The sequence below is a fragment of the Hippocampus zosterae genome, chromosome 12 (genome assembly GCF_025434085.1).
Source record: "Hippocampus zosterae strain Florida chromosome 12, ASM2543408v3, whole genome shotgun sequence".
NCBI lineage: Eukaryota > Metazoa > Chordata > Actinopteri > Syngnathiformes > Syngnathidae > Hippocampus > Hippocampus zosterae.
The window spans coordinates 18,626,584-18,646,156 of record NC_067462.1 but is presented as its reverse complement, the minus strand read 5'-3'; the positions used below and the strand labels follow the sequence as shown (position 1 = coordinate 18,646,156).

Sequence of the window (19,573 nt, the reverse complement as noted above, 5' to 3'; positions counted from 1 at the left end):
AGTTAGAACTCTGTCTTAATTCTCAAAATTCCTGACTTTAATGTGAGTAATGTGTCAGAATTCTGACATAAGTTAGAATTCTGAGAATAAAGTTAGAATTCTGAGACAAAAGTGGGAATCTTGCCAACCTTGGATTTTTTTCTTTATTGGCCCTAAATCTCTTCTGTACACTTGTTTGTCTGTTGACTGTTGATTGCAATGTATTATTTATATTTGTTCATATTTATATATGTCCTTTGTATTCAATTTTCACTGCCCTTGTTTTTAGCTTTGTGCTTTTTAATGCACCGGATATTTGCACTGTGGTTGAGGGGAAATAAATTTCATCTATGCTGGATGTTGTAAATAGAGCATGTTTTACAATAAAGCTGGCTTTTGACTTTGACTTTTTGACTTTTCAAAATAACCGAAAACAAGATACAGGAACATACATCCGTGCCTGTGATGGCAATGTGTGATGTCATCTGTCTGCGACGAAATGAAGGAAAGTGCGCCTGAGCAGCACCGCTCCACGTGAATTAGTGTGAAAATGGCGGCCGTTCACGATCCAGAGATTCAACTGGCACAAAAGTTAGCCTCAAACGAAAAGCCCATTCGAACAAAAGCATTAAAAAAGCTAAAGAAGTATATAAATGTCAGATCACAGAAACTGACGGGTAAGTAACTCGCGTTTAGTGCTCTTATGTGCATTTATAACGGTGCTCGGAACATTCACAAATACGAATTAATAGCATTGTCTTGTGTTTTGAACGTTACATATCACTATATGGACACTTTTTGTGTCCAAGCTCAGTTTTTAATTAAATTCCATCCTTCGAAACTAAACAATGTTTTACAGTACGGTAAGTGGGTTCAGATTTAAAAGGTTAAGTTACACTATCCACAATTAACATTGTATACATCAGCAACGTCGTGCTAACTAAAACGCTTATTGTTAAAAAAAAAAAAGCCAAATGTAATGTTAATGTCAGGAAACTACGAGCAGTTATCAAAATTCACATGCACATTTCTACCTATGCCCACGTAAACCTCTGTGGATATCAAAAATCGCTACACTATCATAGATTTTATGGACATTAAGCTATCAGGAGGCTCACTGTTGAGAATAAGCTTAACGTGTCTTAATGTTTGACAACTTATCGCCACCCAAATTAACACTTAAATCCACTTCAACCTCTGAAAATAAGTAATAGTCTCTTTGTTTAGGATTTTATGAGCATTAATAATAATAATAATACATTTTAATTGAGCTTTTTCTTGCCCATAGGCGTTCACTATAGGGCATAATGCTTAACGCGGCTTGATGTTCTCTCTATTCTCTACCAAAATTCATGGGCACATGTCTGCCACAGTGTCTGAAAATATAAAAAAAAATCTGGCCGATATTTGAGATCTTGTAGACATTAATGTCTTCCTCTCCTCTCTGTGTGAATTAAGTTTAATGTTGAGGAAGGCGCTTAATGTCTGCATGCTGTCCTAAGTTACGCCTGCTTTTCCTTTATATAAGCAGCCTGTCCGCACATCAATCAGTCAAATGCAGTGCAGCTACTCCACATCATTCACAGAATTTGGAACTTGGTTCATACACAAAGTGCCCCACATTATTAGGCGTTCCTTCCATTTTGGAGGACATGTAAGAGTTTTGAATGTGCCTTGTAGTCATGAAAATATGGTAACGTTGCAGACATCTATACTTAAGGTTTGAAATTCAGATATCACTATCTGCCGTTTCGACCAGTGTCAAATCTGTTACCGATACTGTGCATGAACATTCTGATTGGAAATTTTACCAGTGGTGACAAAAGTCCAATTCAAGAGCCTTGATTTTATTTTTTTTAAATGCTTGCATTTTTTTTCTGCCTCAGGTAAGAGTTTAGTTGGTATGCACTATTTGAATAAGAATAAGAAAACCTATAATTGTCTCACAATGGAGAAAATCCCAATTTACAGCAGCAAAGTTATAAAGGAAGAAAGTAGAACAAAATATAGGAGCTGCTATAAAGGCAGCCACTTTTGCGGCGCCATCTTGAAGTCATAATAACAAAATACAATACAATACATGCTGATTTATATAGCGCTTTCACAACAGCGGCAGCTGTAACAAAGCGCTTTACAAAACAGTTAACATGAAGTAAAATAATAAACACAACACAACATAAAACACGGACAGTCATGCAGTTCTAACTACAATACAACACATAAGATTGTCTGTGTCTAATGTGTCTTGTCTTGTTGCATGTTGTGAGAGGGAATGTAAAGGTATGTTGCACATACAGCACATTTGACAATAAAATTGTAGTTGACTCGATAAGACACAGTCGTGCAATCTTGACCACTTTTCCTGCATGCAGTTTGTTGTTTGATGCAGTTATAAATGAAAGAGGAGCTAATCAAAGTGTCCCATGTTTGGTTTGGGTTTGGGTTGTTTATTGAACATAAAACATATACAGTAATAATTTGACAGAAAATAAGGTAGATAAAAAAGTAAAAGAAAGAAATCAGTCTTCATTCAACACAGTTATGTTCAAGGGAGTAGGATGAAGTAAAAAAACTTATCTTGTCCTACCCCGTTATGTGTTTATATCTACTAAATCATTTTTATATCAATCAGAAAAGAAAAAGTAAGAAGAAGTCTCCATTAAGGCTCATACTTTACCCTTAACCGTGATATTTTCACAACTTTTGGTTTGTATCGGGATTATATACATCCTCACCCTGGCACTCTTGTGTCAATTTTCTCTTGTATTCATAATGGGTATTGCAATACCTTTCTCTATTTATCAACTTAGTTCTGATTTATCATTATATTTAATGTTTAGAATTTATCATTTTAACTCTGATTGGTGTAGGTTGTTTGTACTATTTTTTTGAATTTGTTTTTGAACTCAGCAAGCGATTTACTCATTTTTAGGTCCGTTTCGAGATTATTCCACAGATTAACACCTTTGCTAGATACACTTCTTTGCTTGATGTTTGTTCTTGTTTTGAGTTTTTTGAATAAGTTGGTACCTCTTAATTCATAGTTGCTTTCTCGAATTTCAAAAAACTTCTGAATGTTTTAGCAGAGCAGGTTATTGTGTGCTTTGTACATTAATTGGGCGATTTTAAAGTCAACCAGGTCATAAAATTTCATCGTATTTAATTTAATAAATAGTGGATTTGTGGGTTCCGTATAATTTGATCTATTAATAATTCGAATTGCTTTTTTTTGTAGTTTGAGAATAGGGAGTGTGTTTGTTTTGCAGGCATTTCCCCATATTTCCACACAGTAGGTCATGTATGGTAATAATAATGAAGTGTATAATGTGTACAAGGATCTCTTATTTAGCACTTCCTTGGTTTTGTAGAGGATCCCTACGGTCTTGGCTATTTTTCTTTTTACGTTATCGATATGTGGTTTCCAACATAGTTTTGAGTCTATTACTAATCCGAGAAACTTGGTTTCATACGCTCTTTCTATTTCAATTGAGTTTCGAACCAGTTTTTTAATTTGTTTAATTCGTTTTCTACGGTTGTCAGGAGCTGTTTCAGATTTATTCCAGAACAGTAGAAAGTTGTATCATCAGCCAATAGGACACATTTAAATAGTTTTGAGACCTTGCAGATATCATTTATATATAAGATGAATAGTTTTGGACCAAGCACTGACCCCTGAGGTACTCCGTGAGTGATTTTCAGTTGATTCGTTTTTTATTGTTGAGTTGCACGTACTGATATCTGTTTTCTAAATAACTTATCCATTTATAAGCTACACCTCTAATGCCATATCTTTCTAGTTTTTTTCAATAATATACTGTGATCTATTGTGTCAAAAGCTTTTTTTAGAACTAGGAAAACCCCAACAGCTTCCACAAACTCCATAACTGCCATTGAGGTGGTCCGTTTTTCCCTGAAGCCATATTGATTCTCACTTAACAGCGCATGCTTTTGTATAAAACTATCAAGTCTGCGAGAAAATAGTTTTTCTAATATTTTTGAAAATTGTGGTAGTAGTGATATTGGTCTATAATTTGTAAACAGATGTTTTTCTCCACTTTCATAGATTGGAATAACTTTAGCAATTTTCATTTTTGATGGAAAGATACCAGCTTTGAATGACAGGTTGCATATGTGTGTGAAAGGTCGCACTACATATTCTATAATCTGCTTGATTATTGTCATATCAATATTAAAGCAATCAGTTGCCTTTTTATTTTTAAAAGTTTTTATAATATTTGATACTTCTTCTTGTTTTACTGCAGTAAGGAACATCGTGGAGGAGTTTTTTTCTACGTATCTATCCACTTCAAACAGGTCTGTTGGGTCAGGAATTTGTTTTGCTAGGTTACTGCCGATGTTGACAAAATACTCATTAAATTCAGTTGCTATTTCTGCAGTTTTTTCCAAAATAGTATTTTTGCCTTTGATAAAATACTCTGGATAATCAATTTTTTTAGGACTATTTCTGATTACTTGGTTAAGTATTTTCCATATTTCTTGTGTGTTACCTTTATTCTGCTCTAATAGTGCATGATAATAATCTCTTTTACTGGTTCTTATAATATTTACTAGTTTATTTTTATAGGTCTTATATTTTTTTTCTGCTGCTTCAGTTCTGAATTTTAAAAACAATTTATATAATAATAATAATAATAATAATACATTTTATTTGTGGGCGCCTTTCTAGAAACTCAAGGACACCTTACAACAAGCAGTTAAAATCACGAGTACAATGTTAAAAAACTACATCAAATAAGATGAGAAAAAAATACAACAAAATAAATAAATAAAACAATGGCTTTATTTATTTATTTATATATTATATAAATTGTTTTTCTTTTTACATGCGTTTTCTATGCCTTTCGTTATCCATGGCTTACTTGGGTCTTTATACTTTTTGGAAACTTTAGTTAATGGAAAATGTTTATCATATAAGGAGATTATGGTAGACTGAAATACTTCAAACGCTGTATTTGGGTCTTCGTTTGAGTAGACCTCGGTCCAGTTTTGTTTTTCTAGGTCTTGCTTAAAGGCATCGATGGAACGTTGGGTTCTTAGTCTTATTTCTGTTATACAATTTGTTGATTTAGCTTTTCTATCGAAATAATTATGAAAAACTGCAAAAACAGGCAAGTGGTCACTTATGTCATTAATGAGAAGTCCACTTTCCATTTTATGATCAATCTTATTTATAAATATGTTATCTATTAATATGGCCGTGTCAACTGTTATTCTGCTAGGTTTCAGGATTACTGGGAAAAAGCTGTTGCTGTACATAGTATTTATGAAGTCAGTTGTTTTTTTGTGTCTATTTTTGTTTAATAAGTCAATGTTAAAGTCACCACATATTATTCGTGTTTTCTTATCGTTGTAGTAACTGAGCATATATGTTAGTTTTTTATTGAATGTGTCAATACATGTTCCTGGTGTCCTATAGATGCAACTTATGATGATATTTGATGCCTTTTTATTGTGTATTTCAATGGTTAGACATTCCATTAGGTTTTCTATTGTGTTTGTCAATCTCTCGATTTTACTGCATTTAAGTGCTTTGTCTACATATATTGCAACCCCCCCCCCTCCTTTTTTGTTTTCTCTATTAGTTGCAAACATTTCATAACCTTCTATTTCCATTTCAGTTGTTTTATCTTCATCAAGCCAAGTTTCTGATATGGCAATTATTTTAAATGTATTGAATTGATGTAAATCTGCTTCAATTCTAAGCCGCAACTCTTGTATTATTACAGTAACATGCCATCAACCGGCTGTGAATGCCGGCTGTGAAACTTCAAAATTGACGGCTACCAATCAATAGCAGGACACTAGTTAGGCTTTTATTTTTAAATTGGCTTTTGCAGCACTTGGCGGCGTTACCGTCATAGAGGATGAACAATCGTTGTGGAGGTTGGCTTGACTTGTTTTTATCGATTGGAGGCCGACCTGATCCCAGGTTTATTGCCATCACATACTGTTGCTGCCTTCGAAAACACTTGTAATTGTGCGCTGCTTAGTGGGATGGGGAATTTCGGGGCTCGCAGCGTGTGCCCTGTTTCGACTAGCAACAAACTTCAGACTACTTTTCAAAGGCAGTTTAATGGGTCCTTCAAATGAAAAAAAACCCTAAGTTACGCATTTTACAATTTTTGTAATGATGTATTTTGTGTTATACAAACATTCTTTTTTTTTTTTCAAACACTCAAAATGTTCAGAGGCATCTGTGCTATCCATACATATATAGTTTTTATTAGTTCTTTGGGATTTTTTTATTCTTTATTTTTTGCAAAAGGAAAAAAAAATTGTGTCTGGAGGTCCCAACCAAGCCCTACTAACAATCCCGACCGGACGTGTTCATGTAAAATGCATTGGTTTGAAGCCTCCTGCAAAGAGGCAAACTCATTTGCGATCCTCTGGCGCCACCTAAAAGTTGCACAATTGGAATGACCTCAACCCAACAATGTGGTATGCATACGTCTGTCCAAGCGAAAACAAAGCGATTGACGTAAAAATCGTGTGAAATGCATGTTTACACATTAGGTTTACGATGCTTTCAAAAATATGAATTTTAATGGGTCTCTATGGTGCAAAATATGTAAATTGTGAAGATTACGGAATCAAAACCTTTTTTATTATTGCTGTAATGCCTGAGAACTATCAGCCGGTGACGTCATGAAATTTAGGCCATTTTAGAACCCCCCCCATACGTTTCAGCTCTCACGTGTTTTTCCGAATGCCTTAGCCTTTGATTCAAAGACATAATTTTACATTTATCGCAAGCGGTGGACTTCGAGGGTTAATAGGTAAAAATAAATCTACACGCATTTGATTCTGACAACCTAACACTGTAGTAGTCCCTCCTGATCAATGTTTACTCAAATGTCCCCTTTCTTCTAGTTATGAGGTCTGTGTGTGAATAGCTTATTTGTTTTAAAATGGAGCGTGGTGAGTTACTTTCTGTATGAAATGTACGATCTAATGAAAGCTGCCTTCCTTGTCCTTGCTTTGTCCAAAAACAGCTGATATAATACTCGATTCGATTTGAAGGCAAGATGGCGCCCGAGTTGGCAGCCGTCTGCAAGTGCTCTCATGAGCTTTGCTTTTTTGTTGTTATTTTTGTGTTTTTGTTTTGTAACTTTGTGTTTGTTGTTATGTCGTGTGGACCTGATGTGGACTTTTTTCAGCATTTTTTGGCCACGACATTCATCAAGACTCTGTGCTTGGTGGTTGCGCCTTCTCGGCAGCATGGGTATACCAGCACTGTTTTTGACTGGGAGGAATATCAGCGCCATTTGACTGTCGTTGCTGGACAGTCCCGGGGCGCTTGTGTCTTGCGCCTGTAATGGGCAGCATTTTTCACAGCCCCACTTTGTTCAGCGGAGAGATTGGTGCTGTTGAACGGTCTGCGGCTGGATGGATGTAAGGCTTGAGGAGCCGACGATGAGAAGAGGGGACGTTAGCGCGTAGCGCCGATGCGGATGTGGAACTGGGAGTCGCGGCTTGGAATTGAAGTGGATTTGCATGTGACAGGAGATGTGAGCCAATCTCTTTTTCGTCACTGGACGCTACAGCTTCGTGTTTGCTTTCAAAACTTAGCTTGTAGCAGACGTGTGCACATTTTCAGCATGACGTCTCTGATCGACTGGTGAAAGGACACTTTGATCCTCTCCTCTTTCATCTATAACTGCTTGAGGCAACAAAGTGTATGCAGAAAAGTGGTGAAGATTGCACGACTGTCTGTGTCCCATGTGTTGTGTTATTTTTGTTATTTTGACTTCAAAATGGTGCCGCGTGAGTGGCTGCCTTTAGAGCAGCTCCTATATTTTGTTGTTCTACTTCTTCCTTTCATAACTTTGCAGCTGTGAATCGGGAATTTCTCCATTGCGAGTCTAATAAAGGTTTTCTTATCTTATTCACCAAGGCGCTCCTTTGGTTTTATTATTCTTTGTCCAGATGGCTTTACGAGTGAAGAAATGCTCAAGCTGTGGAAAGGTCTGTTCTACTGCTTGTGGATGCAGGACAAACCACTTTTACAGGTATTTCTTTATTTCTTTCGTCACGGCTTGTGGAACATTTTCAGGCTGAGCTGTGATTTGTCGCCAATCACTTCTTTGAGCTCTTCCCAAGGCGTTCCCAGGCTGTCCTGGTTCGCCCCAAGGAATTCCTACCTTTGGGACATGCCCGGAACACCTCACTAAGGAGGCGTCTAGGAGATGTATTTTGATGGACCGCTGGAGTCGCGGTGCAACCACTCGGTGACTGTAGACAGCGGCTGTCATGCGCAAAAACGTAATTTTTATGCCATTTGGGGGCAGGGATTGTTAAACTGGTCCTGAAATGGACCGGCCATTCAGGAATCCCACAATATTCCCTCTGGCCACCACGACCCTGCGTGCTGGGCTGAATTAATGGCACCCACTGCCATTTAATTGTTAAATATATTGAGCCTTTCTTGGATTGTTTCACTTTCTATTTGCTTAATTTGAGGCACAATGTTGTTCACAGGAGGAGCTTTCCAACTCTGTTTGCACACTGATTCACACCTTTCATGACATTGATGGACGTAAGTTGATCCTATGCTGGTGTAATTCCAAATACAAATTAAAATGTCAAAAGCCGGTGGTGAAAATTGTTTTCCACAGAACTATTATATCTGGAGAGCTCCCTTAAGACCTTCAAAAGAGAGTGGACTGGCATTGACAGACTACGAATGGACAAGTTTTTCCAGGTGTGTGTGCGTGCGCGCGCGTCCATGAATATATCACTTTTCTCCCCCTTATGGTGGCCCTTCTTTTCGTATTACAGCTGATCCGCTTCATGTTCAGACAAAGCTTTGAGATGCTGAAGAGAAACAATTGGGATAGCAGGTAATCCATAAAAACTGTCATGCGCAAATTGTACAGTACGTCATAACATAGGTTAAATATTTTACATAATGTCTTTTCCATTTTTTTTTTTTTTTTTTTTAGTGTGGTCTCAAGATTTCTGGAGCTCTTTGCAACAGAGCTCCTGAACAGTGGCAACGGTGCACCTGCTGGTCTGCAGTTTCATATCTTGGACCTTTACTTGACGGAACTAGGAGCTGTGGGTGCATCAGAGGTAAAGTTATGATCCAAACGGGTCATTTGGAGTATGGAGCGTAGATGGAGATTTGGGTACTTGTCCGTATTTATTTTATTGATCCTGTTGAATGCCTTTCACTTGACAAAAATAAACTGAAGAGAATTTAGATATGAAATTTTGATGTCTATCCACTCTAAATGCCAATATTATAGTTTGAGTGACACATCCATTATAGAGGATTCTGCAAAAGATTTTGAGGAAATATCACATTTTTTCTCCGTAGCTCACTGCTGACCAGAACCTGAGATTCATCGAGCCATTCTGCAAAACGGCAGCCAAGACCAAGGAGTAAGTTCCTCTTAGCGTCCTTTTGTTTGATTTCATATCTGCAGGGAAGTATATTTTTTTAAATCTTCCACACCATTTTTAATGGTGTTGACTTAAAAAATATGTACTAAAAAGTACATTTTGTGTGAGTGTGTGTTTGTGTGTGAGTGCGTGTGTGTGCGCGCGGAGTGATAATATTACAGTTTAACCCCAGCCAGTCCCAGGGACTGGCTGATGAGAAAAGTGAGTCCCATTAGGCATTTCGAGAGTCCCAAATTTCGAATTCTTAAATGGTCTACTTATTCAATTGCATATGATAATAACACAAACAGCAACAATATACATTGCTAATAGGTTTATTTCTTATCAACAAATGCTGCAAAAATTTTAATAATTCAGGCATACGAGATTTGCTGAGAAATAGGTTCTTATTTCATTCCATAGTTTGGTCTTTGCGTTCATAAATTCTCTCTTTACTCCGCTTCCAATGATGCAAGGCTTTCTCAAAGTCAACTTATCGCAAAAAACTATCCAACTTTAGCTGCTTCCTCCGTGATACCTCCGCAATAAACATTCGCAACACTTGTTCGCAACACTTGTTTTAACGATACAAAACTTGGCAATCATCTACTTTCCGCATATTGCAAGAACGACATGCGACATTACTTCATGCGAGATCAAAACAACAATGGTGGCGATTGTCAAACTGATCGTTGCGGGTGGGAAAAAAAGATGTACCGTAGCAGGCCTGAGGATTTAGGAAATTCACGTTTTTCGATTCCGTTGGATTACCCAATGGGAAACCATGGTAACTAATTTTGGGTTCCGTAAACGTTCATCATAGGAAGCCATTTTTCTATTTTGACTGATATTCATAATCAAGAATTCTGATACTCCAAAGTATAATGCTTCAAGGGTAAATGTTTGAAAACTATGCATTAACAATGAACATTATATCAGCAGCTGTGTACTCCAGGATTATTCAACGAAATAAATGGATCAAATTATGTTGTACTCATATGGCATCATGAATACAGCACACCACAAAATCAGAGTATTTTTTTCCAGTCTCACACCGCAAAGATTAATTTCCTGGTAATCATTAATACAGGTAAGTATTGCTGTGGCTTGACATCCTCTTCCCAAGACGATGCATGTGTAATCTACTATCAATTTGACGAAAGAATCTACCACGTGTCATCGTTAGTTCTACCGACAGCATATGACACCTTATGACAAATGTTTTATTCATAAAGTTACCACGCTACAACCAGTAAATTATAGAATAACCAAGACTGTTTCATAATACGGTATTTTTGTGAACGTCAAACGTGTAAGCGTCACTTGCTCGTGTAAGAAACCCGAAAGGAGTCAAGTGGCGTATTCGGGTGTGCTCAGTTTGGTCGAAAACCGGTTTTCAGTTCTAACCTGAGGTGTAAAAATCTCAAATTTTCTGGTCGAAATCCGAAAGCCGGGGTTTGACTGTACTTTGGTCAGATTGAAGTTATTTCTGTGATCACTGAGGGTTATTCTTTCATTAACAGAGGGGTAACAATAATTTTACGTATATGAAAACGTTTTGTCAGTCTTGAATACCCCATAACCCAGCGGAATATGTTTACTTCAAATGTGGTAGAATTATCGGGCCTTTGAATATGTTTTCATTTCAATGGCTTGAAAGTGTATTCATCTAATTTGCCAGACAATCATACAACTTTTGACCTTAACATTGAATAACGTCACCAAAGCAAAATATCTCCAATTTGGATGTCAGTGTTCAAGAGGATTTGGCTGGCGTCCTGGTCGTGTAATATTACAGGCAACACATCCTTTATTGATCATACTAGTTTTAGGAGCGTCACTGATGAATGGCAGCGAAATTCTGTCTTGATCTGAAGCTTCCTGCTTGCTTTGTAATATTTGCCATCCACTGATCGACCATTCTCTTTAATTGACCGTCTCACCAGTCGGACACTTTTCCGAGCGATCTGCAACAGCATCTTCAACACAATTATTGACCAGGCTCCCTATGCCATTGAGGATCTGATGAGGGAGCTGAAAGAAGCAGAGTCCTCTGATTCAGGCCAGTCCTCTGATGATGAAGAGGACCCCGTGAAGCAGATTAACGGTACATTTTCACAAAAATGGGAAGAGTTTGTTGTTTAATTTTTCCACAAACACAATATTAATCGTAATACCATGTTTAGACTAATGAGGCTGCATAATGCATATTGTTTTAAAGAACATTTTTGAGTTGATTTTCCTTTCAAAGTGTCAACGTAATGATTTTGAAGTTAGCACTTTGCAAAATGGACGGATGGATGGATGAACGAATCCATCCTACATACGGTGTTTGATATTTTGGTGGCCGCATTGCTAGGTCATAGCGACTAAACCGCTCATCTTTAGGTGGGCAGGATGTGCAAATCCGCTGGCATTAACATGCTTTCCACATCATCACTTCAGTAATACTTGTTCAGCTGATTCAACTGGATTGTCGTCATGCCCGTTTTTGAGAATGTACCTTGCACATGGCCAACAGCAGGCTTGATTTCTTTCCATAGCTTTGGAGAAAGCGCCACACAAGCGATCGTTCAGCTCAGTACCAAAAGGCCCACGGGCAAGTGTTTGGGACCACTGCTATATAGTACGCAACATTAAGTGCAATCTGACCAAAAAAAAAATATTCCCCAAACTTTGAGTTTCCGTTCAGAATCACTATTTATATAGCACACAACAACCTGTTTTTGTGTAAGTTATTGATTGCAAATCATGAATGCTACAGTGTTTTAAAAAGAACTCCATGAATGTTACATAATTTTGTAAATAAATGACTGATAAATGACTGAATTGAATTGAATTTTTATGCCAGGAAGACATTATTTGCTGGTTATTTTGTTTTCAGGCAGTAAATCATACTTGAAACAGGGTGCTCATGAATCAGGAGACTCCGACACAGAGTTACAATTTGATGATGATGATGATGATGATAATACAGCACCAGTTCTACAGGTTAGTATTGTATTTTTATCCTAAATGCATGTTGTTGTTTTTCCAAGAATGAACACATATTTTGGGATACTTGGGTTTTCATTGGAAAGACATATGCTACACTGCACCACTTTAGTCAGAGCTCTTGATAAATACCATGTTCTGCTTTCCCCCTTCTAATGAAACATCTATTTTACAGTTTGACTATGCAGCTCTTGCTGACAAGCTCTTAGAGGTGTCAATTCGAAGTAGCACACCCAGCCACAATAGAGAGAGGCTCTACAAAATCATCAAAGTGTAAGTTTTGTAGCCCCTCAGACAGTTTTGAAAGTATCATACTGTATCTGTTGTTGTGGTCCGTGTGATTTAAATATGGCAAAAAGAAAAGCCAAACCTTCCTGTCCTTATGTGGAAGAAGTAATTGCCCCTTGAAGCTAGTAATGGGTTGTGACGCCCTTGGCAGCAATAACTGAAATCAAGCATTTGCGATAATTTGTGGTCAGTCTTTGACGCTATGGAGGAATTTTGGCCCACTTTGGCAGATTTAATTCAACTATGCCACATTGGAGAGTTTCCCTTTTGAGGTCACGCCACAGCATCTCTATTGGATTCAAATCCGGACTTTGACTTGACCACTGCAAAATCTTACTTTATTTTCTTTTGTTTTTTGAGCCGTTCAGAGATGGACTTGCTGTTGTGTTACGGTTAGTTGTCTTTCTGCATGATCCAAGAGTGCTTGAGTTTGAGGGTGCAAACTAAACTGATGGTCGGACATCATCCTTCAGGATTTTCTAGTAGACAGCAGAATTCATTGTCCCATCAATCACAGCAAATTGACCTTGTCCTCAGATAGAAAAGCAGCCCCAGACCATCACATTGGCAACACCATGTTTTATTAATCAAATGCTATCATTTCTACCCCAAATGTAACAGGCCGCACAAATTCAATTTTTGATTCATCGGTCGACAGAATGTTTTTTCCAAAGGTTTTGAGGATCATCTTGATGTCTTTTGGCAAATGTGAGATGAGCCTTTGTGTTCTTTTTGGTCAACAGTGGTTTTCGCCTGGGAACTCTCCAGTGGATCCTATTTTTGGCCAGTGTCTTAAAATTTCAGTGGATCAGAGAGTTGTTCAGCAGATTGGGAAAAGAGTGATTTTTACGCCAGTCGAATGTAGTTTATGATATGCATTATCAGACCTCTTGTCTTTCAACATACTTTCTCTCTCTTTCATGGCAGGCTGCAGGATCTCAGTGAAGGTATTGTTATTTTTAAATTGCCTGATACGACACAATGTCTTTCTTGTTTATTTGTGTTATGTGACTCATCCTCTGCCTTTTTTTTCGGTTAGGTCTATTTCCTCAAGATGGCTATCCAGAGGAAGTCTCTACAGATGAGGATGATGAAATGTTTGCCAGCAGAAAGAAGATGAAGCGTGGATAGAATGCAAAGGAAACAGCTAAGAATCGTAAAGGACCTCTTTCTCACTTCAAAATGCAACTTTTCTGGTGAAGCAAGCCAAGCAACACAAGAGGAAGAAGCTTTCCAGTTCTACAATGATGATCTGCAGAGCCTAAAAAAAGTAGCACCAGAGAGCACACTAGAAGACCTGCTGCAAATGGACAGTAATATTGCAACCCATAACCAGGAATATGGAGAGACTGGTTTTGTCATTAAAGAGGAAGAGGAAGAGTGGGAAGATGCTGAAGAAAAAACACCTGAACCGAGGTCTCTGAGAGACAGTCTCAGCAGTATTACAGCACTCATTGAAGATGCTAAAGGCAGAAGAAACATGGAATGGCTGAGTACAGCACAAAAACTCAGAGACCTGATCCAAGAAGAACAAATGAAGTGTTGGGAAGCAAACGAGTATACATGACTTTTTTGACATGACTTCACGTAGCACACAAAGTGGAATAATTAATATACAAGAAATGTATGTTCATGTTAAAATAAGTCAAATAGGTTTATGCTCATACTTGTGCGCTATTGAAATAAAGAGTACATTTATGTTTTTTTTGTGTGTATGCGTGTGTGTGTGTGTGTTTACGTCAGATCAAATTTGCGATGTGTGATGTCACTCAACAATGACGACCTCCATGGAGACACAACCGTGAATGCCAATTTATTATGAATGAATATTTATATTATTACATTTAGTTAATTTGACATGGCTTCATGTAGCACACCATGATTTGCACTGAGTGTTGGAATACATACATGCTGCTATCTCCTTGCATTAATTAAATTATTTGGTGAAATTCATTAAATGCATTGGAGATAGTATATACCTTTATTTATATGAATAAAATTAATTATGAAGAAGGTTAGCTGGGGTTCAAATGTGTTGTAACAAACCAGAACAACAGTTTATCAGAATCAGCCGTCTTTGTTGTTTAAATTCCCCCCCAATGCATTGAGGGTGGACTGGGACAATCCATGTGGAATATTTCCGATTTCCCACTTTCATCGAGTGCAGCATACGAATGCTTAGGAAAGGGTGCATGGATAAAACCTTTAAATCTCCTTTCGCATAGGTCACTCATCTCCCGAGGCCTCTTTGGATTCTCGTTTTGCCTGAGTAATTTCCTTTCCGACCCTATCCAGATGAGATGATCTTGGAGGATAGGGTCATTCAAATTCTATCAATGCTTAGGAAAGGTGCCTGCTTGTAAACTTTAAGCCCCCGTTATTGTCAGAATTCTAACATTAAAGTTAGAACTCTGTCTTAATTCTCAAAATTCCTGACTTTAATGTGAGTAATGTGTCAGAATTCTGACATAAGTTAGAATTCTGAGAATAAAGTTAGAATTCTGAGACAAAAGTGGGAATCTTGCCAACCTTGGATTTTTTTCTTTATTGGCCCCAAATCTCTTCTGTACACTTGTTTGTCTGTTGACTGTTGATTGCAATGTATTATTTATATTTGTTCATATTTATATATGTCCTTTGTATTCAATTTTCACTGCCCTTGTTTTTAGCTTTGTGCTTTTTAATGCACCGGATATTTGCACTGTGGTTGAGGGGAAATAAATTTCATCTATGCTGGATGTTGTAAATAGAGCATGTTTTACAATAAAGCTGGCTTTTGACTTTGACTTTTTGACTTTTCAAAATAACCGAAAACAAGATACAGGAACATACATCCGTGCCTGTGATGGCAATGTGTGATGTCATCTGTCTGCGACGAAATGAAGGAAAGTGCGCCTGAGCAGCACCGCTCCACGTGAATTAGTGTGAAAATGGCGGCCGTTCACGATCCAGAGATTCAACTGGCACAAAAGTTAGCCTCAAACGAAAAGCCCATTCGAACAAAAGCATTAAAAAAGCTAAAGAAGTATATAAATGTCAGATCACAGAAACTGACGGGTAAGTAACTCGCGTTTAGTGCTCTTATGTGCATTTATAACGGTGCTCGGAACATTCACAAATACGAATTAATAGCATTGCCTTGTGTTTTGAACGTTACATATCACTATATGGACACTTTTTGTGTCCAAGCTCAGTTTTTAATTAAATTCCATCCTTCGAAACTAAACAATGTTTTACAGTACGGTAAGTGGGTTCAGATTTAAAAGGTTAAGTTACACTATCCACAATTAACATTGTATACATCAGCAACGTCGTGCTAACTAAAACGCTTATTGTTAAAAAAAAAAAGCCAAATGTAATGTTAATGTCAGGAAACTACGAGCAGTTATCAAAATTCACATGCACATTTCTACCTATGCCCACGTAAACCTCTGTGGATATCAAAAATCGCTACACTATCATAGATTTTATGGACATTAAGCTATCAGGAGGCTCACTGTTGAGAATAAGCTTAACGTGTCTTAATGTTTGACAACTTATCGCCACCCAAATTAACACTTAAATCCACTTCAACCTCTGAAAATAAGTAATAGTCTCTTTGTTTAGGATTTTATGAGCATTAATAATAATAATAATACATTTTAATTGAGCTTTTTCTTGCCCATAGGCGTTCACTATAGGGCATAATGCTTAACGCGGCTTGATGTTCTCTCTATTCTCTACCAAAATTCATGGGCACATGTCTGCCACAGTGTCTGAAAATATAAAAAAAAATCTGGCCGATATTTGAGATCTTATAGACATTAATGTCTTCCTCTCCTCTCTGTGTGAATTAAGTTTAATGTTGAGGAAGGCGCTTAATGTCTGCATGCTGTCCTAAGTTACGCCTGCTTTTCCTTTATATAAGCAGCCTGTCCGCACATCAATCAGTCAAATGCAGTGCAGCTACTCCACATCATTCACAGAATTTGGAACTTGGTTCATACACAAAGTGCCCCACATTATTAGGCGTTCCTTCCATTTTGGAGGACATGTAAGAGTTTTGAATGTGCCTTGTAGTCATGAAAATATGGTAACGTTGCAGACATCTATACTTAAGGTTTGAAATTCAGATATCACTATCTGCCGTTTCGACCAGTGTCAAATCTGTTACCGATACTGTGCATGAACATTCTGATTGGAAATTTTACCAGTGGTGACAAAAGTCCAATTCAAGAGCCTTGATTTTATTTTTTTTAAATGCTTGCATTTTTTTTCTGCCTCAGGTAAGAGTTTAGTTGGTATGCACTATTTGAATAAGAATAAGAAAACCTATAATTGTCTCACAATGGAGAAAATCCCAATTTACAGCAGCAAAGTTATAAAGGAAGAAAGTAGAACAAAATATAGGAGCTGCTATAAAGGCAGCCACTTTTGCGGCGCCATCTTGAAGTCATAATAACAAAATACAATACAATACAATACATGCTGATTTATATAGCGCTTTCACAACAGCGGCAGCTGTAACAAAGCGCTTTACAAAACAGTTAACATGAAGTAAAATAATAAACACAACACAACATAAAACACGGACAGTCATGCAGTTCTAACTACAATACAACACATAAGATTGTCTGTGTCTAATGTGTCTTGTCTTGTTGCATGTTGTGAGAGGGAATGTAAAGGTATGTTGCACATACAGCACATTTGACAATAAAATTGTAGTTGACTCGATAAGACACAGTCGTGCAATCTTGACCACTTTTCCTGCATGCAGTTTGTTGTTTGATGCAGTTATAAATGAAAGAGGAGCTAATCAAAGTGTCCCATGTTTGGTTTGGGTTTGGGTTGTTTATTGAACATAAAACATATACAGTAATAATTTGACAGAAAATAAGGTAGATAAAAAAGTAAAAGAAAGAAATCAGTCTTCATTCAACACAGTTATGTTCAAGGGAGTAGGATGAAGTAAAAAAACTTATCTTGTCCTACCCCGTTATGTGTTTATATCTACTAAATCATTTTTATATCAATCAGAAAAGAAAAAGTAAGAAGAAGTCTCCATTAAGGCTCATACTTTACCCTTAACCGTGATATTTTCACAACTTTTGGTTTGTATCGGGATTATATACATCCTCACCCTGGCACTCTTGTGTCAATTTTCTCTTGTATTCATAATGGGTATTGCAATACCTTTCTCTATTTATCAACTTAGTTCTGATTTATCATTATATTTAATGTTTAGAATTTATCATTTTAACTCTGATTGGTGTAGGTTGTTTGTACTATTTTTTTGAATTTGTTTTTGAACTCAGCAAGCGATTTACTCATTTTTAGGTCCGTTTCGAGATTATTCCACAGATTAACACCTTTGCTAGATACACTTCTTTGCTTGATGTTTGTTCTTGTTTTGAGTTTTTTGAATAAGTTGGTACCTCTTAATTCATAGTTGCTTTCTCGAATTTCAAAAAACTTCTGAATGTTTTAGCAGAGCAGGTTATTGTGTGCTTTGTACATTAATTGGGCGATTTTAAAGTCAACCAGGTCATAAAATTTCATCGTATTTAATTTAATAAATAGTGGATTTGTGGGTTCCGTATAATTTGATCTATTAATAATTCGAATTGCTTTTTTTTGTAGTTTGAGAATAGGGAGTGTGTTTGTTTTGCAGGCATTTCCCCATATTTCCACACAGTAGGTCATGTATGGTAATAATAATGAAGTGTATAATGTGTACAAGGATCTCTTATTTAGCACTTCCTTGGTTTTGTAGAGGATCCCTACGGTCTTGGCTATTTTTCTTTTTACGTTATCGATATGTGGTTTCCAACATAGTTTTGAGTCTATTACTAATCCGAGAAACTTGGTTTCATACGCTCTTTCTATTTCAATTGAGTTTATCATAATTTTAGCTTGGTGTTTGATTGGTCTTGTGCCAAAAACAATTGACTTCGATTTTTTTCAGGTTGAGTGACAATTTATTTCTGTCGAACCAGTTTTTTAATTTGTTTAATTCGTTTTCTACGGTTGTCAGGAGCTGTTTCAGATTTATTCCAGAACAGTAGAAAGTTGTATCATCAGCCAATAGGACACATTTAAATAGTTTTGAGACCTTGCAGATATCATTTATATATAAGATGAATAGTTTTGGACCAAGCACTGACCCCTGAGGTACTCCGTGAGTGATTTTCAGTTGATTCGTTTTTTATTGTTGAGTTGCACGTACTGATATCTGTTTTCTAAATAACTTATCCATTTATAAGCTACACCTCTAATGCCATATCTTTCTAGTTTTTTTCAATAATATACTGTGATCTATTGTGTCAAAAGCTTTTTTTTAGAACTAGGAAAACCCCAACAGCTTCCACAAACTCCATAACTGCCATTGAGGTGGTCCGTTTTTCCCTGAAGCCATATTGATTCTCACTTAACAGCGCATGCTTTTGTATAAAACTATCAAGTCTGCGAGAAAATAGTTTTTCTAATATTTTTGAAAATTGTGGTAGTAGTGATATTGGTCTATAATTTGTAAACAGATGTTTTTCTCCACTTTTATAGATTGGAATAACTTTAGCAATTTTCATTTTTGATGGAAAGATACCAGCTTTGAATGACAGGTTGCATATGTGTGTGAAAGGTCGCACTACATATTCTATAATCTGCTTGATTATTGTCATATCAATATTAAAGCAATCAGTTGACTTTTTATTTTTAAAAGTTTTTATAATATTTGATACTTCTTCTTGTTTTACTGCAGTAAGGAACATCGTGGAGGAGTTTTTTTCTACGTATCTATCCACTTCAAACAGGTCTGTTGGGTCAGGAATTTGTTTTGCTAGGTTACTGCCGATGTTGACAAAATACTCATTAAATTCAGTTGCTATTTCTGCAGTTTTTTCCAAAATAGTATTTTTGCCTTTGATAAAAT

General features: G+C 36.8%; 2 protein-coding genes across 3 annotated transcripts in view; both read left to right on the top strand.

Annotated features, from left to right (window-relative positions):
- Window positions 1–476: 476 nt before the first annotated feature.
- Window positions 477–13,803, top strand: LOC127612086 (ribosomal RNA processing protein 1 homolog A-like). The gene is made up of 12 exons (XM_052083066.1): window positions 477–656; window positions 7,927–8,009; window positions 8,479–8,536; window positions 8,616–8,701; window positions 8,779–8,840; window positions 8,943–9,072; window positions 9,320–9,384; window positions 11,331–11,491; window positions 12,269–12,375; window positions 12,554–12,651; window positions 13,594–13,613; window positions 13,706–13,803. Exons 1-12 carry the CDS (start codon window positions 530–532, stop codon window positions 13,795–13,797), a joined length of 1,089 nt encoding a protein of 362 aa, XP_051939026.1. The 5' UTR covers window positions 477–529; the 3' UTR covers window positions 13,798–13,803.
- A 1,745-nt stretch (window positions 13,804–15,548) lies between these two features.
- LOC127612083 (ribosomal RNA processing protein 1 homolog A-like) overlaps window positions 15,549–19,573 on the top strand; it is a 103,378-nt gene continuing 99,353 nt past the window's right edge. The window contains exon 1 of one of the 2 annotated variants that reach the window (XM_052083060.1): window positions 15,549–15,723. In XM_052083060.1, coding sequence (XP_051939020.1) covers window positions 15,597–15,723 — 127 coding nt within the window. In that variant the 5' untranslated portion in view covers window positions 15,549–15,596. The remainder of the gene's footprint in view (window positions 15,724–19,573) is intronic. The other variant, XM_052083059.1, reaches the window with a different exon arrangement.

Bases quoted from the DNA above. Each gene is read 5' to 3' on its own strand.
- LOC127612086 (XM_052083066.1), top strand. From the start codon at position 530: ATGGCGGCCGTTCACGATCCAGAGATTCAACTGGCACAAAAGTTAGCC. The intron at 8,702-8,778 runs GTGTGTGTGCGT...TTCGTATTACAG, and splicing joins GAATGGACAAGTTTTTCCAG to CTGATCCGCTTCATGTTCAG. The intron at 13,614-13,705 runs GTATTGTTATTT...TTTTTCGGTTAG, and splicing joins GCTGCAGGATCTCAGTGAAG to GTCTATTTCCTCAAGATGGC.